General features: G+C 36.0%; 1 protein-coding gene across 1 annotated transcript; it reads left to right on the plus strand.

Annotated features, from left to right (window-relative positions):
* Nucleotides 1–3,256: 3,256 nt before the first annotated feature.
* LOC149966668 (uncharacterized) lies at nucleotides 3,257–7,180 on the plus strand. The gene is made up of 5 exons (XM_090172077.1): nucleotides 3,257–3,336; nucleotides 4,629–4,882; nucleotides 6,569–6,646; nucleotides 6,726–6,767; nucleotides 7,048–7,180. The coding sequence occupies exons 1-5, from the start codon at nucleotides 3,282–3,284 to the stop codon at nucleotides 7,117–7,119; spliced, it is 501 nt and encodes a 166-aa protein (XP_090028203.1). The 5' UTR covers nucleotides 3,257–3,281; the 3' UTR covers nucleotides 7,120–7,180.
* The last annotated feature ends 19,427 nt before the right edge of the window (nucleotides 7,181–26,607 follow it).

Consider the following 26,607-nt stretch of genomic DNA (forward strand, 5'->3'; position numbering starts at 1 on the left):
AAAACGCGACATTTTTCAAAAGAAATCCAGATTTTCGTCAAGGGTTTTATAACCGCGAGCTTTTCCTTTTTATAACTGGACGACGTAGTATCACAACCGAAAAAGGCGTCAATTTATGGTATATCAGCCAAACTACCTAATTGGATCCGTAGCTCGTGTACATCCGTAACTTTATCAGCTATAGACGATTTCACAGGTCTCAACATTAAAATATTCTTATTCGACGAGGGGTTAACCACATCTAACTTTTCTGTACATAGATAACGTAGTCAGTCATTACATAAAGCATTACTGTGATTACGGCAATTGGGTCGATTTCGGAGATTACAGCAACTAAATATAATAAATAAATAAATAAATAAAATAAAAATTAAGTATCTAATATTAAATATTTGCTAAATATATCCGCGGCAATAGGCTGCAACAATCAATTTAAACCAATTTCATCAATACACTGACCCCAACAAATGTTTGTGCAACAAAATTTTATATTTTAAAGTCACTTACCATTAAAAGGTTAACAATGGCCAAACTAATAGTATCTTAATTAAATTAATTTACACCTGTGTAGCTTTAAGACCTTTAAACAACGCTTAGTTCATGTTTTGTTTATTTTATGCAAACACTTAAATTTTGGCGATTTTGAGTCTCAGAAATAAGTTTTCTGTTGCTCATTTTTCAACTCATCTCAAAATATTCTTCTTTAAGGACTCAATTAAGAAATGAAATTCCGATTTTTCCAGCCACGGCCGACAGACGGTGTTGGGTCCAGATGATTTAAAATAATAGAGTCGATCTTCAGAACCTCGTTGCCTTATGTCAAAGAAGGGACCCCGACAGTTTTCCAGATAGTACGAGCAGTGGCATTAATATCGTACGAATGGTATCCTACGTGACGCCAAGGACAGTAGATACAGGGACGAGAAAGTGTATTGGCGGTCTCTGTTGGAATATGTCATCTAATACGACCTAAACGCAAGGAGAGTTAGTTGTAAACAAAACAAGTTGGCAAGCCAAAATATACCTCTCCTCGGAAGAAGGGTCCCTAGTGGTATTAATTTCTCGACACGACCCCCAAAGATATCTCCGCAATTCAGAGTTATTTACGAAAAACGTATTCTCGGTTCAAACCCTGCCCGGTATAAAATTTTAATTTTAATTTAAATAATTGAGACGAAACAATCGAGTTTAATTTATTCAGAATATTATAAATTAAGTAGTTACAACAGCGAGTTAGACTTACTAAAACAATGCACAATTGAATTTAACCCTTTTTACAGTACATGTTTATCAGTTGAATTTAATACTAAGCAAATTTTAATGAAAGAAATATCTACAGATGGTATTTGTATTTTTCTCGGTTACGAAATACTTGCCGCATCTTTAACGCTCATTTTATTCCAACGCTCGTAGACTTCCAGTTGACGTTGTGACACATACCGCATGAAAAAGACCAATGCCGTCCAATTTCCAATATCATATAATGACTCGCACACCCAGGAAATCATTGACTGCGTTAGAAATCGTAGATATCCAAATATCCACACCAAATATATTTACAAGAAGCAAAACCTTACCATCAACAAAGCACAGAGAGCCACTTGACTAACCACCAGCTCTTAAAGCAATTAACGTTAAATTATCTCCTTTGAATTAACACAACTATATATAGGTCGTTAAGAATACCCGTAAATAAATAACAAAAAAACTAACAAAGTGGACCACCCACAGGGTCTACCCTTTAACCCTCTTATCTCGGCTGACTGCGCTAAAACAAGATTTAATCTTTAAAAAAACCAGATTAGGCCTTCATAAATTCATTAATAAAAAAATACTTTATTACCTATTATGCTTACGATGCGTGTCTTAATTTCAGTGAACCTAAGGAGCTATCGGTGGTTCTGTGGTAGAGCGCTCGACTGCCAAGCCGAATGGTCTGGGTTCGAAACCTGGGTGGCGCATTTGTTTTTAATCAATAGAGAAACGCTAAATTAGAATTTCTTCGATTCATAAATTTCAATTTCAATTCTATTTCAATTAAACCAAAATTTCGTACTCTATTAAATACGCTTCCGATAAAGCTGAAGGTCTAATTTTCAATAAGGCTTAACAAGTGTCGGTGGTTCTGTGGTAGAACGTCCGCCTGTCAAGCAGGAGGTCTCGGGTTCAAGTCCCGCCCGATGCGATCGCAAATTGATACTAAGACGAATACCGTGTACAACTGATGGAAACCCTGCCATTGGACGTTGAGAGGTAGCATTACACTCAGCACTCGGTCCTAAAGTCATTAAGAAGAAGTTGGAGAGAAAACGCCCATATAAACACAACAGACTCAACATGCACAACCATCAGAACACAAACACAACAAATTCAACACTCACAACCTACGCATAAGCATTACAAAAACGTAATACACCAAACCGTCACGACGGTGAGCGAAACAACACCATCCATACCAAACCGCAAATGAATCCGCTAACGCTCACCGTCACACGGTAGTTTCGCCAACCCTTCGAGAAACTGCGAACGCAGAGATCTCGAGAAACTGCGTACGCAGTGATTACACTTTGCACCGAAAATGCGAACGCGTTCGCAGGCCTGACAGACAGACCCACAGACAGACACGGTGGTTGTATAACCCCTCCTAGGGGACTTTGTCCCCTCGGAAAGGTAAAAATTCCGGTCACCTAATTTTAGCGGTTCGTGACGAGGTTTAAGTGTTGAAAACAAATGGGCATTTTTTTATTTACGCTCGTAGTTTTATTTTTAATTTAACATCAAAATGGTAAAAACTAACTACAATAATATTGTACATGGCAAACCACGTCTTAACAATGGCCGCGGTTTGTTTACATCTAACTCCCCGTAAATATGAAGACGTTTAAAATCGATTTTTATGTAAAAAGTGGCAGTCCAAGTTCCGAGCATTTTTTATTGTTGTTCAGATACCGCTAAGTACTGATAAATCACCAGAAAAATAAAACCTGACACTTTAAAAAAGATTAATAGCTTAGCAATTGACAATATTAACAAATAAGAAATATATCTCGATCAAATAAAACAAGGTCAATTTATGTCGCGACCAGTACAGATTATTGACAACTTTCTGTTAGATTTGTAAAACTAGAGAAATAAATCATTACTAATTTGTCATAAAATACGGAACAATTAACATTTCTTATTCACAATACGCCGAGAGAAATCCGAAAAGGTATATAAGCACTAGCCTCAGTTGACGTCGTGACCGTTAAAAGGAACTCGGAAATAAACCTACAAGCAATATGAAGACTTTCGTAGCTTTAGTTATCGTTGGCTTTTGCCTCTGCTATGCCTCAGGTAAAATTCTTCCTTTTTTCTGGCTGACTGGTTTGAAGTTGCTTGTGTCTTGCGTGAAAAGGCCATCAATGTCAATGTGACGTTTTAATACCCACTTTCTAAGTTTGATTTTTTAAGTCTCCTAAGCTTTCGACTCCCGTGGAAACACTAATGCATTCGCGTAACAAGAATTAATTTATTCATATTTAAGGAGAATAATAATGTTGAGATGATTTTTAACGTTGCTTGCGAACGCTTTCGTGCTCGAAGAATGAGTATATTGAGATTTCTATGATAATTGTCTACCCATTAGCTATTGTCTTATCGAGCAGACGAACTTACGCTGTGAAGCATGTGAAGATGGTACCAGAGCTCAATGCTAACTGCTATGATCTAAGGTACTTAATGCGTTCTTGGTGGAAGCTATAAGATTTAAATAGTTTTTCTAACTCCAGATTGGAAAAAGGTTTATGGTGATTATATCCATAGAAATTATAGAAAAGAAATAGCAACTTTTGTTATCCGAGCAATTACTAAAAATTATAATATAATCTTTGGATATTAAATATAAAAGTACAGGGTTACAATTAAAACTGCTTTAAAAACATCGTTTGATGACCAACTATTGTTAAAGGCTCACAAAGGAAATCAAATCGTTAAGTTCACTCCCTGTTATGTTTCTATAGCTTGTTATAGCACACTTGTGACTCTAGCAATGAAAAATTGGCTCATTGCAATTGGCTCACTAAGAAGACGAGGCATAATAACGAAGTTAGAGATCGACAAAAAATGTTAAGTCATTCTAGAAACGGCTTTTAAAGGGAATGTAACCTCAGGTGTTTGGTGTGGAACACCAAAGTTTCCAACTCTGGCCGCTCATGCCTTTGGCTTTAAAAATGTTTGGCACTACTGTACAGGGAAATTTTTAAAATCGAAAGTGTTTCCATAAAGATTGCTTGGCCGGTTATATTACGTTTAATTAAAAATTTCATACACGGTAGATGGTGAACACACTTATGTGAAAAATTATCATAAAATTTGGTCGTAACAATAAATCAATATTAATTTTCCGCAAATATTACACCTCGATCATATGTTTACTGTGAGCTAGAAAAACTCTGTAACTGGCTTTTTCCGATGGAGATTTGTTCTCGTGCCACAGGTAGACTTTACAGGGCCTCGCATAACTACGGATGAAAGTATTAGTTTTTGCAATAACTATAAAAAAAATGATAAATTATGTAGTTTTGTATTTAATACGTTCCTTGTCTGATTTACCAACGTCATTGTAATTTCAATTGTTTTAATATTAGGGCAAGCCTCAGATGACGGCAGCAGCCCTGCGAATCAAGACGACGGCAGCAGCCCTGCGAATCAAGACGACAGCAGCAGCCCTGCGAATCAAGACGACAGCAGCAGCCCTGCGAATCAAGACGACAGCAGCAGCCCTGCGAATCAAGACGACAGTAGCAGCTCTGCGAATCCAGACGATAGCAGCAGCTCTGCGAATCCAGATGTCAGCACCAGTGTAGCACCGGAAACGACAACTATCAGTAGAAAAGAAAGAGTAAGTACCGTTGTCCCTACCAAAATAATAAAAGTTATTTCACAATCAGTATTTGCAGCCACAATCTTGTGGCGGAATTAGCGTTTTCAGTTGAAACAGCACCACGTAACGGCCAAAGAGTAAGATTATAATTTTTAGCATTGTTTTCTTCTGGATTTTTTTAAATCTCACAGCATCTGGTTTTCAGCCAAAAATTCAACTGTTGATAAGTTTTACGCGTTGGCCGCTACGTGGATCTATTTAAACTGCAAAGTGTTATTACCAGGTGCCAAATATGTTTCTTTTGATTACTCGGCGTGTTACGGTAACCGGCGAAAATTTGGTCTATGCCCCTTGAAATTTTAAATTTGCCGTAGCTGAATATATAATGGTGTCAATCAGTACAATTTGTTCATATTTTTGGAGTAATATTTTACAAAATTTTCATATTATTATCTGAGCTCTCCTAATCGGTGGCGTAGCCAGAAATTTGCTAAGGGGGGGGGTTAAAGTACGTGAATGTTAAGAGGGGGTTCGAGAAGGGGTGGAAATTTAGGACAGTCAAAGGTATAGCCCAAGGGGGGTCTGGACCCGGAAACCCCCTACTTTATCTACGCTACTTCTTCTAATTAAAGTCGAGACGTTTTTTCTTAACACACTTCACATTTTCTCGTTGATTTCCAAACTGAAAACCAGACTAACGGTTAACTATTGACTAACAATCTTTATTCATTCAAGTATCATTTGGCCAAATAGGTATTTTTAGAGAATTAAATTTAGAGACTACGACTATTCTGAAATTGATGTTGTTTTCTTTGTGTATTTTAACTTAAAAATCGTAAAACCAACTGTTAATTTTTTATTTAAAATTCCGTAGTTTATCTGCAGTTAGTTTTGTTCTTTGATTTTTAGGATATTTCTCGTGGTGAAGAAAAAAAATAATAAAATTCAAAGAAGTATATCATAAAGTTATATTATTACTTCTATTACTTTAATTATCATAATATGAGTAGTCAGCTCAAAAGATAAATAATAAGAAAAATCATGTCTTTAAAGAAAACTTTAAGGGAGTTTAACAATAGCAGGATAGGCTAAGTTTCCTCTAATCCTCACTCTTGGCGCGAATGTCACAACGAAGTAAAATATACTGGATGGAGAGTACACAAGTATATTTCTATCTAAAGCTGGAATCCATACCTCTACTTGAAATGCTTATCGCGGCAAATTTTAGTCTCGATGAGGCTGACGGGTTTTTTTTACGTCAGTATGTTAACTTAACAAACAACAACGTAAGTTGGGAGCGTGCGAAGATTGAATTTTTTCACTCGTAGGCGGGACCAAAGCCGTCAGAGTGATCTAACCATATGCGATACGGCAAGATAAGCATTCCAAGTAGAGGTATGGATTCCTGCATAAAAGTAAAACCACGTAATAGTATGAGAAATTTTACGTTTCTACTACAATCTAGACTGCCACGCCACGAGGAAGCTTGACGTACTCTGCCAAGGATATACTTTCTCTTAATGAACACGATTCGAACAAATAAGAATAGCGAGAATTTATCTTTGAACCATTTCTAGCAAACAACTGTCAGTTTAATTTTGTGGCCGTTCGATTGCTTCAGATTCTGAATTTGTCACTGAAACCTAATTTATCTCACTTAGTTTTAAATCTAAAATTTAAATCGTTTTAAATTATTTCTTTCAGTGCTCGGGTGCAGCTCAACAGTGCATAAAAGAAGCGCTTAAGGATAACCCTCTTTTGTTTTTTATAAATATTATGAAAGTGAGTCACAAATACGGTCCCAAATATAGTTTGACTATGTCTTATGGTGACGTTTTGTTATCCGTTTTTTATATTTTAGCCGGAATTCTTTAAAATGAAATGCCCAGAAACTCTTTTTCAAGTAAGAAGTTACTTTATTTTTAGAGACTTCGAATGAGAAACGGGGTTCACTTACACGATTTCAAAGTGTTTGCTGATATATTTTGCGGTTTTAATATATCGTGATAAGATATTAATACTTCCACTAAAAAATTCGATTTTATTAGGAATAAATCTATCGCAAGTAGTTATTTTGGGACAAAACTTAAATTAAATGTTAGGGTTAACTAAAATAAGGTCTTTATAAGTATTGTAAAAAGATATATTTGATATTAAATCGTTGGTGCTCAATTTTGTTCCAGTGCATGATGAGCGATATTCAGGATGCTATCAAGGATTTCATGAAAACAATGGGAAACATGGGCCAGAAATAGTTATCTCGGGCTCAATTTGTCCACATGATTTTAATCAAGAAATATTATCAATAAAATTAATTTGAAGCAAATGTCTTTATTATTTCTGGACACAAACAATTAAAATTATGAATTCTATCATAATCAACAGATATAAAATAAAATAAATGGTTTCCCGCAAGAAAGGAAGCTTAGGTGGATTCTTCATTTACGACCACAAGATTGTTTTCCTTTAAAATCGTTTACGATAAAAATATCTAGTGTTTACTTGAGAGATATCATGTAAACCGCTGTTAAGGTTTAGGGAGTGATAATGTTTAATTTCTTTATTCAACATAATTAATTTTAAGATATGCCACCCAAGTTGTGAAACATCGAGGACAGTTTTCCATCTATAACGGCGTAGAAGATACACGAGCAAATCAAATGAACGCAATGAACGTGCAACGGTCAACATCACGGTCAATCCTAATAAAACGGTCCTCGTTCCCTTTACTCAAAAAAGGATTCCGGGGTCCTTTAATGATATTTCCTTATTTGGAAGTAATTTTGCGGAAAGCACCGAGGTGAAGTACCTTGGTGTTATTCTAGATAACAAATTAACATGGAAGCCGCACCTTGACCACATTGTCAAGAAGGGCAGAATGCTTTTTTGGCGTATAAGAAGTAGTCAGTAAATCTTGGGGTCTTAGTCCTAGGGTTGTATACAGGTTGTATTCTATGGTAATCAGACCCATCCTGTCTTATGCAGCTGTAGTCTGGTGGCCAAGGGTCAAACTTAAGACCGTGCAGTCTGAACTGCGCACTTTACAAAGGCTGGCTTGCGTTGGCATCACAGGAGCTATGAGAACAGCCCCAAGCGCTTCTCTTGGGATCCTCCTGGATATTCTTCCCCTGCACTTGTATATAGAGGAAGCGGCAGTTTTGGGTGCCTATAGGCTTAACCAAAATGGTTGGTGGAAGCCTAATGATTTGGAAAATAGCTACACCAAACTCTATAGAGGTATCTCTAGTCAAATACCGATCCTTACAATGGGTTCTGGCATGATGGTTGCTAAATTACACTTCAGTAAACCCTTTGAGGTTAGCTTCCCTAGCCGCACGAAGTGGTCCTATAGTACTCTCGGTACCAGAGGGGAGGTTGTCTGGTTTACCGATGGGTCCAGGACTCGCTCAGGTGCAGGCGCGGGGATGTATTGCCTTACAAATAACTTCGGCTTTTATGAAAGCCTTGGGGTATACGCAAGGGTATTCCAGGCTGAAATTTGTGCTATTTGCTTCTGTGTTGACTATTGTCTTAAACAAGGCTTTCGCGGTAAGACTATCCAGATTTATACGGATAGTCAAGCCGCCCTTAATGCTCTCAATCAGTGCAGCATTTCTTCAAAACTGGTTCTTAGTTGCCTAGATCTCCTACATGCCCTGGCCATAAGGGGTATCAGGGCAATGAGAATGCTGACGCCTTTGCTAGGGAGGGTGCAAGGTCTGGGCTAATTGGACCGGAACCTGCAATCCCCATTGACCCGGGTTTGACGCGTGACTCGGTTTCCAAGCATATGGCAAGTCGCCAACTTAAGCTTTGGCTTGAGATGAGTGGTCAAAGGCAGGCCAAAGAGTTAACTCTAGGCCCATCTCGGAAGAGGTCGAAAGAGTTGCTAACTCTCTCTAAAACCAACATTAGGATGGTCACTGGCCTACTTATAGCCCATTGCCAACTCAACAGACACTTAAGTCTCATAGGGGTTAAAGATAACCCAATCTGTAGGGCCTGCTCTATAGAGGAGGAAACCGCCTCTCATGTACTCTGCAGCTGCGACTACTACGCCGCGCAGATATTCGAGTTAAGGCTCTGGGGATGCACAATGGACCTTAGGTCGAAGTGCTTGGTTCAACCACCCCGTTCAATAATAATAATAACGTGCACCAAAACGAACAAAATGACCACCGTGACCTTTTGTCCTCCCAAACAACGCCCCTTTGATTCCACAGCGTGTATATTTGCCGTTTGAATTGGAAACACGAAATTCAGGTAAATTAGAAAAGGATTTTTGCTTTCTAGGCTGTACTTTTCGATAGTAATATTTTTCTGGGTTAAACTAGTCATTTTGGTTGGAACTATTGAATTTATTCAACGTAAAACGGTTTGTGTCTCACAAACTATAAGGTCTCCGCTTCGTTTTGATGCAAGTTAACCGATGCATTTTTTTATCTGAGAATACTTAAACTCGAATGTCAATTCAAAGACTCGACAACCAGAAAGATAATTACTTAGCAGTCTGGTTTTTCATTATTATTGTTGATTTGGTTTGAGCCGGTTTTGTCTCACGCGTTTAAGCCGTTTTGACGTTATCAATAAATAAATCCATACTTATGCAGTACCGATAAAATGATAACACTGGCGAAAGTCCTAGTGAACCAAAATACATTTACCAGAAAGAACGTTTAAAAAAAATTATTGAATTTTAATGACGGAATTCTATTAAATTTTGTTTTCTTCATTTAAGTAGAATAACAAAACATACAAGTTAGGTAATTTTTTAATTACGGTAATCATAAGTCTATGATAAGTGTGGCGATTACTTATATTGCCCATGTTACGTTTTTACTAATACCTAATTATGTGAACTTGAAATGGTTTAGTTAATATCTAATATACGCTTATTTTACGTTTAAAAAGCTAATAGAGCGAGCTTGAAATGAGTGGTTACAAAAACATGTTTTCACCACGAATTTAGTACTTTTTTGTGAAATTAGAATTATTTTAGGTAAACAAACTATAAATGCATCACAATTATGTAATCTATAGAAAAATAAATTATTCAGAAGTGAGAAATTACTTCGGTTTGTCACTTTATTCATCGATATAATTGTTGCAATTTGAATTGTGTTTATTTACGAAATGCATTTTCATTGTTTAAGCGGAGTTATAAAACTTTACAAAAATTCCTCCTGTGCTGACTGAGGTTTGCTTTTTAACGGGTTTTTTACTTTTTGTTTTCATATTTATATGTAAAACCTGTCCCATGTAGAAAACCAAATAAATTTTGGAATTCTTAATTAGCAACTGTACCTCTAATTTTAATCGAATTAACTAGCGAGTCTTTTCTTACCCATTTCAAAATAGTTGTGTTAATCGTTGGATCGAAACAGTATCAAATTTAGTGGTTTTTTTTCCGTATTGTACGCAATGATTCTCGAGGAGCTTTATAGTTTGGTAATATGATTAATTAATAAATGAATGTATTAATGGTTAATGTAAGAATCTCGTTAGTGGTCTACTCATTGGAGAAACTAGAGAAGCTTCTGGAATGCCAGAGACGTGCAATATGAGAGTAGTAGTAGTTGATGCCGCTACTCATTAAGTTTAACTTGAGAGATTTAGAGTTGTTATTCTAAACTAGGCTAAATAAAGGTTACCGTATACTTTAACTAAATATTATAATGAGTATTTTATTTGGTGTTAGAGTAAAAACGACATTTCAATTTTTCGCGGCGCTCGTTTCGCTCTTTAACCCACCACTGTCCAGTCCCTTTAACCATTGGCTATATGAACCGCCACCGTGTTTCATGCCGATAACGAATACCTCACAACGAAGTAAAATATACTGGATGGAGAGTACACTAGTATATTTCTATCTAAAGCTGGAATCCATACCTCTACTTGAAATGCTTATCGCGGCAAATTTTAGTCTCGATGAGGCTGACGGGTTTTTTTTACGTCAGTATGTTAACTTAACAAACAACAACGTAAGTTGGGAGCGTGCGAAGATTGAATTTTTTCACACGTAGGCGGGACCAAAGCCGTCAAACAAACAACAAAGCTCATATTTTTCGAAAAATCAACTTCTTTTTAAAGAACTAAAATATATTTTCTTATAATTCGAATTCCAATAATTCCCTATGTTATAAATATTTATAAAACGTTATATATTTATTAGTTTGCACTCCAATCAAACCTAAGCTTAAACTCAGACTTAATCTAAACTTATTTTGTACTTTAGATTAAAACTTAATCAACCCTTAAATTTAAAGATTAAATTGGGACTAAATCCACGTATATTCACTGGTAATATCAAGGCTTATTTAAGTATATAAATTTAAGCTTAGATTAAGTCTAAAATCTGAAGTTTCATGCAAATTCCAATTGGGTTAAACCATGCAATCTTTAATAAGACTTGATTTAAACTAAAATGAATATGAATTTAATCTGATTTAAGGATAAATTTGTGACTGTCGCAGCCTTAAAGGCCAAGGTTTGCTTCTGCCTGCCCCCCTTAAATTAACTTGCCTGAAAAGCAAATACCCTGGTGGTAGGCCAACCGCTAAACATGGGGGACAAGCAGAAGCAAACCTAGGCCTTTAAAAAAGACTCAGAAAAATAGTTTTCTTTCTGCAAACTTGTTTAAAACCATAGTACCACCTACACGTGTACTTTGAATAAACATTTTAATTCATTTTCTTGTTAGACTTATCAAAAGCTTTAGCCTCTTTATAATAAATGAATCTAGTTATTTGCTAATGTGAGAAGCCGTTAGTGATCCACTCATTGGATCAACAAAGGATGCTTCTAGAATGCGTGAAACAGTGACGCGCTATGCTACAGTTTCGTTTTGTCGTGTAAGTTGTTGTCGTTACTCATTAAAAATTAATCATTAAGTTTAACTAAAGAGAGTGAAGTTATGATTCTAACCATAACTAAATAAAGGTTACAGTATACTTCAACTGAATATTATATAGATTATACAATAATCTTTAGGTTAATTCGCTTCCTTGCCACCATTTTTAAAGAAACAGAGTACACGAAGAAGAAATATGTGATTTAACGGAAAATACCGTACTGTTCAAGTTAAGTCCAGGCAAAATTCTTCGTGTACCCTGCTTTAGGGAAATATTAGCTGTACCGTTGGCTGCTGTTGATTCCGATAATAAGTTAATATTAAATTTAAAGATAAATTAGTCTTTAGGAGACGTTTAGATATCGGATGGTATTTATCAAATAATTTTTACATAGAATTTAGTTTTATAATTTTATTTGTACATCTTTTTTATAAAGCTTTGGCCAAACACCAAAACATTTCTAGTGAGATTGAAAAGACCCCAGACCTAAATGTAATATGCCTAATATTGATACTGTCAATGAAACTAATGAAACATCATCAGGGAATATATTTGTCAGTCTGACAACTTTGTATTATTTTTCATCCGTTACTCAAGCATGGACCAACAAACTGCAAATAATACCAGTGAATTATCCGGCGATTTGATTCACTTGGATGATATTAACGCAGTTCAGTCAGTTTTTATCTCGGTACTTCGAAACGAAATGTGGTCCAAAATTACGTTCCTAATAAATGGTACCTTGGGGGTTCGCGCTTAAAATATTCCGTTTTAAATGATGTTTGCTTTCGCTTACAACAAGTAAAGAATTTGATATCAAGAAAGGACAACGAGATTAATCCGACAACGATATTAATCCGACAACGAGAATGAGCCAATAATCGCGCATTACACAATTACATGGTCAGTAGTCCCTCCAACTCCAATTGCACTTCGTCGTTCTGCGAAAGAGTGCTTGTTGACTGTGTTCAATGACAAGATGCACCAGGATAAAATTTTAGAGCGACGAAATAGGTGCTCTAAAAATGTATGCTTTACTATGGAAAGAATAAAATAGCGGATACGTCGAAAGAAACGGCAGGGTTCACGAGGCCGAGTATGGCGCAGACTCTCGGATATTTTATTTTATCTCAGTGATAGAAGGCAAAGGGTGGTCACTCTATAATCTATATCACGTTTCTTTATTTGCCAACGATATTTTGCTTATGGCCAACTATTTGGCTGATCTACAAGTTTTGCTCGATTGATGCTCCTCTTTAGCTGACTCTCAGGGTTTAAAGTTAAGTCCAGGCAAGTCCAAAGTCTTGTTTTATGGAGACCATCTTTCCCGCCTACCTCCCATACTTTCACGTTACAACGTGAAGCTCTAGAAGTGTTGAATGATTTCACCTCTCTTGGGTTGGTTTTCTGCACGAGATGATAACGATGGCCTTTATCAATCGTAATATCAATGAAATGTTGAAAGGGAATCAGGGTGCGTGGAGACGCGAAAATATGGTTTAATTGGGGACGAAACTGCCATTGCGTAGTTAAACTGCTTATCAATTTACTGTAGTATGCCACACTCGATTGAAATTTAGTTGGTTTCTCCCATTATATATTGTTCAAAATTTATTTCACAATATTAATTTTATATAAAATATTTTCCTACTTGGTAAATTTATTCTAATTTTTTGTTGTTTATATTATTATTATTTTTATTTGTACTGTGCTCCCTGTTGTCTGGTTCAGGTATACAAAAAAATCTAACCCATAAAGTTACCTATTTCACGTATTTTCAAGTTAGCTTATGTCTGTTATTCCTGAAGCACCTGAGCGTTTTCCAGTCGAAATGTTAAGTATTTAACTGCCCTTGACGCTTTGATTCTCATTTCTGAATCATTTTGGATGCTTATTAACCAGAAGTGCTTATTAAGCTTTCATAAGTGCTAAGTGCACGTAACTATTCTTAAAACACAATCAGCAGTATTCAATAAGTCAACATTTTTAGACCATAAAGACCATTTAAAAAGGAAAACAGTATTCAACACACTATATCCAAATAAAAGCATTTTTCACAACGTTTAAAAGATATTCCCAGTTGCAGTAACTTTCGAAGCCTCTACAGCTAATTGCGAGGCTATTTTTCCATGCCATACGGGATTTTTAGCTCTTCACACAAGATAAAAAGTCACATAACACTTGACACGAGATTTGAATTAAGAATTGTTGAGAAGTTCAAAAAAGACAAACCCCAAATTTCGTTTTAAAAATGATATAAACGTACGATATTCAGAAATTTGATACTTTTGAGTATAAAATACAGGATGTCTCAATTTGCTCGATCAGGCCATTTTTCTCAAAATGTATTTACGCTAGGTTTCTGAAATTTTCAGGGTTTATTTGTTAGGTATGGAAGGCTTTGGTTACTAAATTTCAGAAAAATCGAACGATTGTGTGCCGTTTTGGAAAATTTATTTTTTCACCGGTAGGTGTCACGCAAAATGTTTCAATAAAAAAGTTGTAGGGCATAGTCGAAAGTGTAAAAATGATTTTGGTTCGGTTGAAAAAGACCTATTTTTCACTGAGTTTGGAGGTCAGGGGGAAAGCAAGTTGTACTAGCAGGCAATAGCCTTTAATGAATTGTAGGTAACATGCATTTCAGTTATAAGATTTCGAAAAATAAACATGAGGCAAAACCAATTGCAGAAGTCGAGTCGGCGCTGTCTATCACCGTCATGCAGTCCTTGGTGAAGTGTCGCTCGATAAGGATGAAAATTGTGTCTTTTGAGTGTTCTCCAAACGTAGTTTCGATCCAACCCTAAGTCAAAGGTGGCAGTCCTGACGCTCGCTCGAGGATAGGCGACGAAGTAGGCAAGTATGGTGTTAAATAACTGGCTTACTAGAGTAGTATTACGACGACCTTCTCCGTAAAATAATTATAGCATATGAGCGCGCTGATCTCGAGTGTAAAGAGGCATACTGGACAACAATCGGCCAAGCTGAGATAATGTTTTAACTTTGAATGTTTTAACGCTTTAAATACTACTCGGACAATTGATATTTCACGTTAAAAAACAACAAAAGAAAAATAGGCGTAATTTTTGGTCTACAAATCTTTGTTTGATGATCTTACTCGAAACCACGTCGAAATGGAAGACGCGGTCTTTGTCTACTTTGTCTAATTAGGTGTTGAACGTAATAATTTTCTTTAACAATAACTTTTTGCAGATCTGATTATTAACTACATAGCTGAAAGCATAAGTTCCCTAAAATAAATGTACATGTGTGTTGTGATTATGTACGATTGTTTACGTTAAAGGCTATTGCCTGCTAGTAGAACTTGTTTTTTCCCCCGACCTCCAAACTCAGTGAAAAATAGGTCTTTTTCAACCGAACAAAAATTATTTTTACACTTTCGACTATGCCCTACAACTTTTCTATTGAAACATTTTGCGTGACACCTACCGATGAAAAAATAAATTTTCCAAAACGGCACAAAATCGTTCGATGTTTCTGAAATTTAATAACCAAAGCCTTCCATACCTAACAAATAAACCCTGAAAATTTCAGAACCCTAGCATAAATACATTTTGAGAAAAATGGCCTGATCGAGCAAATTGAGACACCCTGTATAATTTAGTGTATTTTAAAATAAGTGTACGCGAATGTGGCGTTTTCGTACAGTACTAGCTGCCAAAATAACGCATTATATCCCTAATAAAGATGAATTTTAGTATAGAAATAAAGTATTTTTCAAGTTGTCAGTATGGTCGGCTTTGTAAAAATAAACTGGTACAAGGTCAGCATTTATCAGTACAATGTGCCAAGAAAGCAATTTTCCTAAACGCGCATTGTTCAAATCAACAAAAACAAGGAGGCACAGGATGTAATTCGCGACCGAAACGAGTCTAGGTGGCGTAACGGCTCTAGCTTCTCCAAGGTAGCGCATATGAAATGGTGTCTGCTATAGACAAATTAAAAAGTCATAACAACGTTTCTTCTTAAATAATTTGATCAAAATATAAGAGCACGATGCAAAAATTATATTAAAATGCAAGTATCAATATTTATTAAGTCAAATAAACGAATAACGAAGAGGAAAAACTAATAGAGTCTGCTTTAGCCGCTACCTATCTAGGTTTCTATGGCGAACCGAAGGGGGCGTAGATATAGTTTTCGGTCGCAAATAGTCACCTCATCAAAGTTGAACATTTTCCGTGAATCCCTAATCTGAAGTTTACTCTACCGCTTAAATCACCAAGTCCTAGCTATACTTACAACCCAGGTAGCACGAGCACGTGTATATTAGGTTGATATTTAGTATTCATCGTTTATTTTCTGTGCTGAGTAAAATATATACGTCGTTTCAATGTGTTAAGTTAGTATATAAGTTACTTACTCAGTCATGTGTTTCACTACACGTGTTTCCTACGTATAGATATGGTAGATATATCACTAGATTGGAAGACAGGTCGTTTTTTCGTATATAAATAGTAGATAAATAAATAGGTTGGAAAAGTGTTAAGCTTCCCGTTTTGCTCACGTAGATATATGCCTAATTTACACGTGCTGTTGCCATACCGGATATATTTGCAACTATATCAGTAGATTGGTAATTGAGGTTTCAAAAAGTGGCGAAGACAAGTGAATGGTTCCTTTTGAAAACCCCCCCTTGGGCGTATCTTAGACTATTCAAATTTTTTCCCCAGCCTTACCCACTCTTAACTTATACATAGTCTGACACGACCTTGGACGCATTTCTGGCTATGTCACTGCCAATATCATTTAAAAATAAAATTTAAAGATAAAGGTTTTACATTTTAAAGAAAACATATTCGTTAGAAAGTTTCGGCCGTTTCCCTTTATTAACAACACGTACATGTACATACTACGTGTTTCTAAAACGTGCAAAAACACATTTGGTAAACGTTGATCATGTCACCAGTTAGCACGTGTTTCACCAGGTATTTTTAAGAGTTAAATTATGCTTACTTACCGATTATAAAAAATGCGCTTATTAAGTTTAAATTACATTAAATCATACGGTATTAAGCTGATATTTGGCGTATAGTAAAGAGTTATTTTTCTGGCATTTAGCGGTTAAATTTCATGCATTAAAGGATTATTTCGAGTACATTTATTTGTTATTTTCGTGTAGTTAGGGATATTGTCCGTGCGTTAATAAGTCACTCTCGTGCATTAATTTGTTATTTTGCGTGAACTTATTGGTTATTTTCCGTGTATTAAGCGATATTTACCGTGTATTAATAGGTTATTTGGCGTAAATTATGCAGTTAGTTTTCATGTATTAAGCAGATATTTGGCATACAATAAGACGTTATTTTTCGAATAATAAGAACTTGTTTTGCGTGCACGATGAGATTATTTCGAATACATTAATCTATTATTTTGCATGTAATTAGCTTTTTTTTTTCGTGTATAAAGCGGTTTTTTATTCATGGCGTACTGTTTTCCGAAAGGTTGTTTGACTTTCAAACGCTGAAAAGGTCTCCATTTCAAGATTTCAAAAGCGATTTTTAAATAAATTTTGAAAAACTTATCTTCTGAGGGCTATTCATTAATTTAATGAAATTAATTATAAGAATATCTTTAATTTTAATATACATTTTCTTGGCGTACGTCCTTCACATACATTTTGCAAGATAATTGGGCAGAATTATAGAGAATGGAGATCTTTTTAAGAAATACTTCTTGAAGAGGTAGACGTTGTTTCTTAAACACATGTTTATGATATTTAATAAAATATCTCTTAACGTCTTATGCATTCTAGTTCTATAGAGAACGAAAATTAAGACTATTGAACAAATTATTTATCAATATAAACACAAGATTTCAATAAATGTATTTTATCCCAAAAACTTTATTCTATCTAATATTAGATAGAAACATTGTGTTATGTGTACCTTATCATAGCATAATTAAAGAAATAAACAATTAATGCACGAAAAATAACCAATAAATGCATCCAAAATAGCCTATTGCACAAAAACTAACTATAATTAACACACGCAAAATAAACAATGACTGCACGCAAAATAACCAATTAATGCACCTAAAATAAGCAACTAATGCATAGAAACTATAACTTATTATCGCACACAAAATATCCAATTAATGCACCGAAAATAACCGCTTGAATAACGAACAATAACCGATTGACACACAAAAAATATGAAATTAATGTACGCGAAATAATACCTGAATTCACGGAAACTAACAGCTAAATACACAAAAACAACTCCTTAATACACGCAAAATCGCTGATTAATACGGTATAACTTAAAGTGTTGGTTGCACGAAATTTTAGCTATGGCTAATTAATGGTTCATTAGAAAGAGCAAACATTTTATAGCAAGTACAGAAAATTTCATCAAAATCGGTTAAGTGGTCTTTGAATTATTATAAAAAGAAGTCGAAATGGTGGAAAACGAATTTTTCGGCTAATTTCCAGACTTCTCGGCACCCATGACTTCAGAAAATCTGGGATTAAAAGCAGGTTGATTTAACACCCAGGAAAAAGTACTACGTGGTAGTAATTGAAATAGGCATACACAAGCCTACGTAGTAGAAAAACGATATGAAACCAAAGGCTCCTTGTAAATTCTTCTTAAAACGTCGGGTCGCGCGCGCGTAAAAAAATATTTTTTATCTCTATAATAAGCCTAATATTATGATTAAAAACCTCTGGTTTGAAAACTTCTACAAATAAACAGAATCCCTCCACTTCAGTTCCTTCTATTTTAGGAATAAAACTACAGCTTTGATTTGCCCCAAATTGCTCGTGCTACGGAGGAGAGAAATTCGCTGAAAATTTCAGGATTTTGGGAAGCGAAAAAGGTCAGTTTCGGACATGACATTTTTGGAAAGAGAACGGCCTGGGCTTCAAAACAAGCCCGCATTCATTCGTTTTTATTACTATCGATTTTTCGTGCAACCAACACTTTAAATAAAACACCCGGGTATTGTTTTCAAAATTAATACGATTTGAACTTAATAGGTGCTTTTTATAATCTAGATGTACGCGTAATTCATCACTTAAAAACTACGTGGTGAAACACATGCTAGCTGGTGACATGATCAACGTTTACCAAACGCGTTTCGTAAACATTTTAGAAACCTTGATAAAACACGTAATATATATGTGATGTTCGAGGGGTAAGACAGTCTCAGATAATCTGTACACCGAGTTCGTGCATGTAGCACTGTTAAAGGTACATATTTTCAAGAGTTCGCGAGTTCCATTTAGCACTGTCAAAGGTACGGCAGTGTACACCGAGTTCGCAGAGTGTCTTACCCCTCGGTGATGTTGCTATATGCTTGGAAATGCCCATAAAGTGTTTTTGAAACTCCCCCAGGGAATTAAGTGTGTGCAAAGAAAGTAACGGTATATTCGTAGATAACGTCAGAGTGGAACCTTAATGCTCTCAAATAAAACCTTAAAGTGGTTGTGGCATTTTCCAACCCAATTCACCTTTTCAGTTTACTTTGAGCCACATAGCGGTCAACGTGACAAGTTCCTGGATTTTTGTCTGTTAAACAGAAGATTTTATCGTCAGGCTATCAGACGAAAATCCAGCAGTTTACGTAGTTCGCACGTTGGCGGTTAAACCAAATTAAGTGTTAGCGAGGTAGGAGGTAAACTATATTTTATCTATCGATCATTCGATCTCAAAATTATTTTGGCACGTGAATAAATGTCACCATATTACGGTATAAAAGCAAGTAAATAAAACTACCGACCTCAAAAAAAATATATATTCTGAGTACGGGCAATTGTCAAGGCCTGAAACTATCGAGCAATTATTGTCTTTTCAAAAGCTCGTTTACTAACTTCCGTTTCCCATATACGAAGTTGATGACGTGTTTCTCGTTACAGAGTTGGAGTTACGTTATTTAGTTTAATTAAGGAAAATACTATTTTGGCACTTTTATGAGTGTTTATGTTTATTAAGCTCATATAAATAATTCAATCGTGAGGTCTCAATACTACCATGAATATATTTAGACATGAATATACAACTGTATAAGATGGCCCTAGTACGATGTCGCTTTGAAAAGGGCGGTAGCTTAAGAGCAGAGTGACGCGATTTACATGTTTCTAAGCTCAAATCATGAGAGACTAGGAAATGACGTTTTTAGTTCCACACCGAGATATATATATATATATATCGAAGTGGGACTATTGCTATGGACGGAATGTCGTTAAGTGTTTGTTAGTTTGTAGTTTGTTTGGCGTGGAAAGCGACGACACGGTAGATGGAGCTGCGAAAAATATTTTTTTTTATAATTTATCATACTGGCGTCGCCGAGACCAACTAAGCTACGCTGTCCTCTACGGATTAAACGCTTGAACCTTTACCATTGAACACTTTTTGTTTCGTGCCCGCCCTATAGGGGGCGCATTTCTTCCATGGGGGGGGGGCGGAACGAAATTTTGCGTTTACTCAATAGCGGTACAAGTAGATTGTTAGCTAGTAGTGCCCGTAAAGGCGGGAGAGATCCGTACGACATTGCAGCAGAGAGCATATAATATTATATATCGAAACCGTGTATGGTCAGAAGTTATAAATAAGTGTGGCACTTTCTTATCGAAACCGTGTATGGTCAGAAGTTATAAATAAGTGTGGCACTTTCTTATCGAAACCGTGTATGGTCAGAAGTAATAAATAAGTGTGGCACTTTCTTATTAAAGGGAGAGTGACCGAAAAAAAAGTTGGTCTCATTCGATAGAACTCTTTGACGCGCACGCAGTGCCATTATTTCCGCCCCCTCCGACCAACCCGCTTAAAGGGAGAGTTACCAGAAAAAAAGTTGATCTCATTCGGTAGAGCAATAAAAGTAAAAGATTGGAATCGTCTACGCTTGCGTCTACGTGAAAGAGTGAGACCAAAAAATCCAAAGCAGTAAAACTTAGGGCCTGTTAAAATCAATGGGCTTGCAATTTGGCTAGGGCTTTTGCAACAGGCCCTTAAGCTGCAAAGTATGCGGCCATATTCTTAGTATATAAATACATTCTAGCAGTAATATGATTCATGCAGTTGTTAATAATCCATGTTAAATATCAGCTCTAAGAAAATCCCAATTTAGTCACCGAGATAATATAAAATTCTAGAATGACATATTCTATTAATTTCTGTTCTGCAAAATTACATTAATGGGTATTTTTTTAATAATTTCCGAATTTACATGACTTTTGGTGCCTAAACAACCCAAATGTTTGATATATTTCCTAAAATAAACACATTTGAATCCCAGTTTAAGAATTTCTTTAAATCATATTTCCACTAATTTCAATAATTTAAAATAATTGTTTGTCGTGTTTTGCTTACCTATTTCACCTTTGATACTTTCCATCTATCAAACAATAGGAAATCACATGGGCTCAACAGCTTTTTTATTAGTTTGCCCACCCGGGTCTGCTGATGGTGGGCGCCATCCACTCTTTAACTTAGGGTGGCAATTTATATATCAAACGATAAGAAATCACGTAGCCTCAACAGCTTTTGTATTGGTTTGCCCACCCGCGTATCCAGAGGGTGGGCGGTGCGCACTCTTTAACATAGATTGGTAAATTATATATCAAACAATAGGAAATCACATGGGCTCAACAGCTTTTGTATTGCTTTGCCCACCCGCGTATCCTGAGGGTGGGTGGCGCCCAAGTTTTAATCCTTCAACTTAGGATGGTATGTTATATATCAAACAATAGGAAATCACATGGGCTCAACAGCTTTTATATCAGTTTTCCCACCCGGGTATCCTGATGGTGGGCGGCATCCACTCTTTAACTTAGGATGGCAATTTATATATCAAACGATAAGAAATCACGTAGCCTCAACAGCTTTTGTATTAGTTTGCCTACCTGTGTCTACTAAGGGTGTATGGGTTTGCCCACTCGAATACACTGATGTGGAACTAATATTACGGCCTGGGCCGACTTGTTTAAATCCTCGATAGGTGATAGCAGATGGTATTATTTGTTCAGGAATTAGCTTCGATGGGCTTTAATCATGTTTCGGGATTTATAAAGTTTAACAGATGAATGTATTTCAAAAATTTCGTATTGAAACTTGTCAGAAGTCGCGGTAAGTGATATATAATTGTTAAAAGCCATTTTAACTACCGCATGTGGCGTTTTCGATAATCTAGAAGTAAAAACAGTAGGCACACTGCTTCTTCAAACTATTCCTATTTCCGGACACGTGACTAATGCCGTCACTACATAAGCTCCAACCCTAATTATATAGGTACTACCAGCCGACCCTATTGCCGTTGTATATTCATTGCTAAATATATTCATGATACAACCTATCAATAAAAGTATCATAAACGTGTCTTGCCCTAACAGTAAAACAGATTTTATTCGCTCAGTTTTCTGAGCTCCGATTGCCCAAATTTATATTACCATCAAATTAAAATGTATATAGAACAGACCAAATGGTAAGGGTTCCCTCGTCATATGTTAAATAACCTCTAAGGATCAAATAATCTCTTAACAAGCACCATTGAAGTGAAATCCTCGTTTCGTTGGGATCTCTACGTCATATTTTCATTTGGGGGTATTCAGTATAGCAGCGTTGCTGGAATGTTTAAAGAAAACTAATAGCAATCGACCAACGTTTCAATGAAATTCCTATTAGGTACCGATGAGGACTATTAGTGTTTCGCGGGGAAACATTTAGAGCTATAGCGCTGCATTGTGTTTACCCACCACCACCGACAATTATAGTGCAGAATCTTTTACTTCGACATCTAGAGAGATGAGTCAGAAAATAGTATTTATCATTTTGGAATATATATATTGAATTATGTCAGATAGTTCCACCTGCATCAAATGATTGTGTAAAGGAATAATTAATTTTCGTCAACCAGCGATGAGTCTAAAAAGAATATTTTCGTTTTGGAACATAAATTGAATTATGTCATGCCATTAATCACAAATGCATTTATAAAAGAAAAATTAATATTCGTGAATTTTTTTAGTTTCCTTACAAACGAACCAAAGACGGTACATAAATAATTCGTAGATCAGTATACGGTTATATCGCCTGTCGGCTCTCGCAAGAAACTGCCACTTCCACAAAAATGAAAGCACCCTTGTTCTTTTCATAGTTCTACTTTACTAGTTAATATTGTACAGCTCTATTCCTACCAGTAACGACACTCACTTTGCTTACATCAAAAGTCCTCGAAGTAAAATTTGAAATAAGTATTTAAAATTTGCACTTAATTTGTTTTTTTATTTTTCTATCAGTGAAGTGAAATGTTGAAATTAGAAAGTACCCTACTTCGTAAGTTTACCCTGAAAGTTTCAAAACTCTACCTATCAAAGGTTTTCAGCAAAAAGCCCTGTCAGAGCAAATTAAAACACCCTGTATAATCGAGTTAATCATAATGGATGTCGAGATTTCCAATAACTAAAGATCGGCCATTTGGGAACCTTTGCCATATGAAATTCCTTTCGGATAGACAAGTATTAAACGAACTAATTCCACTTTACAAACAAGAGTAGACAGGGAGCTCAAATAGACCGACTCTACTATGGGTTAAATCTCAATTTTGAGTGCTAAAGGTTAAAAGGTTCATCCTATGTGAAAAACTGGCGCTGTGTTTTTTGGTTTAAAAGGGGCGCTAAGTTAAAATAATTGTGATGCAAATTCCAGAGTAGACATTGAAACGCTAAAAGGCGTTCAAGGTCCAAATAGGTTCTACGAACGTTGAGCTCAAAATAGTAAAATTTATTAAATATTTTTTTTTAAACCAAACGAATTCTCGGTTTCAATAAAATATTTCTAAATACTAAAATATTTAAGTTTTTTCTGCTAAGCGGCTTATCAGTAAAGAATATTTAGGAATAGAAAAGAAAAATAGTCTTCAATTAAAAAAAATTATTGACTTATTATATAATATTACGATAGTATTGATTAAGTCTTACGTATTTTGACTAGGCACTATTTTAACTAGACAATATGTATATAGATTTCTTACTCGCTGTCCTGAATCCCATTCTATACTTGAATTACAAACGTCCAATAGAAAACTTTGACCGAGTTCATTTGTTATATAGGAAGGTAATTGTTCACCCTCAAACTAATTTATTAAAAAGGTATTATTTATTCCATAAATCCGAATACACTTCGTTGGTGAATTTCCATAGATGGGGCACATAATTGCGTCTTTTAATATTTCTCTCAGAGACGTTAGTGATGGTGGTAGCGCTCCGAGATGAGCTCCTTAAGTTTTCTTGGAAGGTTTTTTCCCGATTCGGTATTTGCGTACTTCTCGATGAATAAGTGGTGTCTCGCTTTTTCCATCGTCGTGGTCTTACTATTTTCATTCATTTCTACAGACAAACGATTGTACTGATGCCCAAACGTCATCATTTACACGTATATTTTCTCATAAAATTCCGAAAGTCGTTAAATATTCCTTGGGTTTATTAAGTAAAAGAAATGGACGAATCTTTCCTTTACGAAGAAAGGCGGAGGAACAGTCTGAGCGCGTAAAGGCGTGGGAAGCTGGTAGAACCTTACAAATTTAAAGGCCTTGATTTTACGTAACCAATTAATATCAACGAATCACCTGTTGGTTTTACTCGAATGGCCTAGCACCATCCAATATGAGCTTCGGACCTGTGCACGTGAGCCAAGAGCATGATTAACACGTCCGTATCGTCGGTTCGTAAAATTATAGCAGGCAGATAAAGTTCTTGTTTACTGAACTCCATTTCGTTAAAACGTAATGCGAGAAGCATTTCATATAGCAATTGATTACGAAAATGCCTCTTTCTAGGCCGAAAAATTGACGGGAAATTCAGAAATTAAGATGCCGATCAAGATGGCGGCCAATTTTGAACTTTTGCATAAATGGAGTAATATTCAGCCTAGAGATGTGGTTTACATTGTATACTGTATAAATCAGTGATAAAAAAGTGTTCACATGCTCTGCCTTACTCCTGAGGCATCCAAATTGTCCTCTTTTAAGGACCTAACTGAATTGAACACTAACAATAATACCTTTCTATAAATCCCTATAGTTAAACAGGCCAAACACTTTCACAAAGACAACTTAGCACTTCTTCAGTAGGATTTGCAAACTTATTTACTCTTTAGTTTAAAATTTCTGCTTATGATCATTTCTTTTTGGTAATTGGTACTTTCTGAAGCGTCATCCATAAGCTCGATTTTCAAAATATAGCTAAGGTAGCCTACGTGAAGATGGTATATTTCAAAATATAGTAAGTCCATAACTGAACTATTTACAAAATCAATGAGATATAGTTCATTAACTATTTTAATGGTTTGTATGACACTATAACCGTTAAGAGAGTAGGTTTGCAAGATAATCCTTTTATGAGCATCCCTGGTTCATGAAAAATCAGGCCAAACCTTCAGCATCTCTATACACAAAAGTATATAAGCACGTAAGTAGTATTTAATAGAATGGTCTATTAGACATAAGAAAGTTCTTCATCAAAGCAACAAGCTAAGAAAACTTCAATCAATTAGGTAGCACTTTTGAAACACGGAGTAGGTGATTGCTTACATGAGCAGGTCTTGGGGCAAGGTTCATAATTTTTGCGGCAACCACAGGAACGATTTGCACATCAAGTTTTGCAGCCACAATTAACGAGACCAGTGCATGATTTGAGGACGACCTCGGGCGTCATGAGAACAGGGATTAGCTTGCCTTCCTCTGATGCAGAGCCAACAGAAGAATGTGTGTATCTCTCGCTCTGATCACTTGGACAATGCGGTCACTTTGAACAGCTTGAAGGATCACCCGTGTGTTGCCCTCTTCATGGGATATTGAGACACTTTTATACAAGAATAGTTAATTAGGGGAAGCATAATAGTTAAAAAATAATAAATCAGTTGTCTAGGGGAAAATAAAAGTTAATTAAAGTGTTTAGTGTCTTCATTGGAAATAATTAAAAATGAATACGAGTTGGTCTCCGCAGTAAGATATTTATTATTTAAAATTCACTAACAAATTTATCATTATTACAAAATAACCTAACACACTGATAATCTAACTTAAAAACTAATTACAATAAAACATTTCGTGGTGGCTGGTTCCCTACCAAAAGTGGCATACTTAAAAGTTTTATACGGTACCGTACAAGATGAATTTGGTGAAAACTATTTTCGGTCAACGACAACGAACTTGGTGCAGGCCACGCACGTTGCCTTTCGGGTAGAGCGGATCACTTCCACGGTGGATCTCGAACGGTCACAATCCCGAACGTCGTTGTTCTAGGCGTTAGCCTCCATCTTGGTTGCGGCACTTCGCGTACAGTTTTACGGGTACTCGTGACTTACAAACTCTTTATCTTTTAAAAGACTGCGCCTCAAAAGGCACGAAAAAAGGATAACTACTCGGACAGAGTCCAGAAACCGATCTCTTTTTCAAGAGCGGGCAAAAATTATCGTCCGTTGGCGGGAAACACAGAAACATGCCCTTCTTGGGAAAAAAACAACGAAAACGTTTGCGAGCGTCCAGGTGCGCATTTTGACACCATGGGAAAGTTTTCGGGAACCAGCGTATTTCGACACCATTGGAAAGTTTTCGCGGACCAGCGTATATGGGGAAACCGCAGAAAATTTTGTGGGAACCAGCGTATTTCGGGGAAACAAGCCAATTTCCGCTTTTAACAATAGCGTACTAACAACTTAGCAAAATATAAAATGACCTTAGAAAATATATATCAAGAGTTAAGGGGGCATTAATATATTTCCAGTATTTAATTGTTACAATATCAAGCCCCACTAATGGATACTTCGTGACTTCTACTGACAAGAAGAACAGCTTTAATCTCTGCGAGGGACAAGAAACTCCACCAGTCATTCGGTAAGGCTACATCAGCTTTCACAATCTTCTTGCGTACTG

This window comes from Leiobunum rupestre, chromosome 1 (genome assembly GCF_980474605.1).
Source record: "Leiobunum rupestre chromosome 1, qqLeiRupe1.1.hap1, whole genome shotgun sequence".
In the NCBI taxonomy this organism is placed as follows: domain Eukaryota; kingdom Metazoa; phylum Arthropoda; class Arachnida; order Opiliones; family Sclerosomatidae; genus Leiobunum; species Leiobunum rupestre.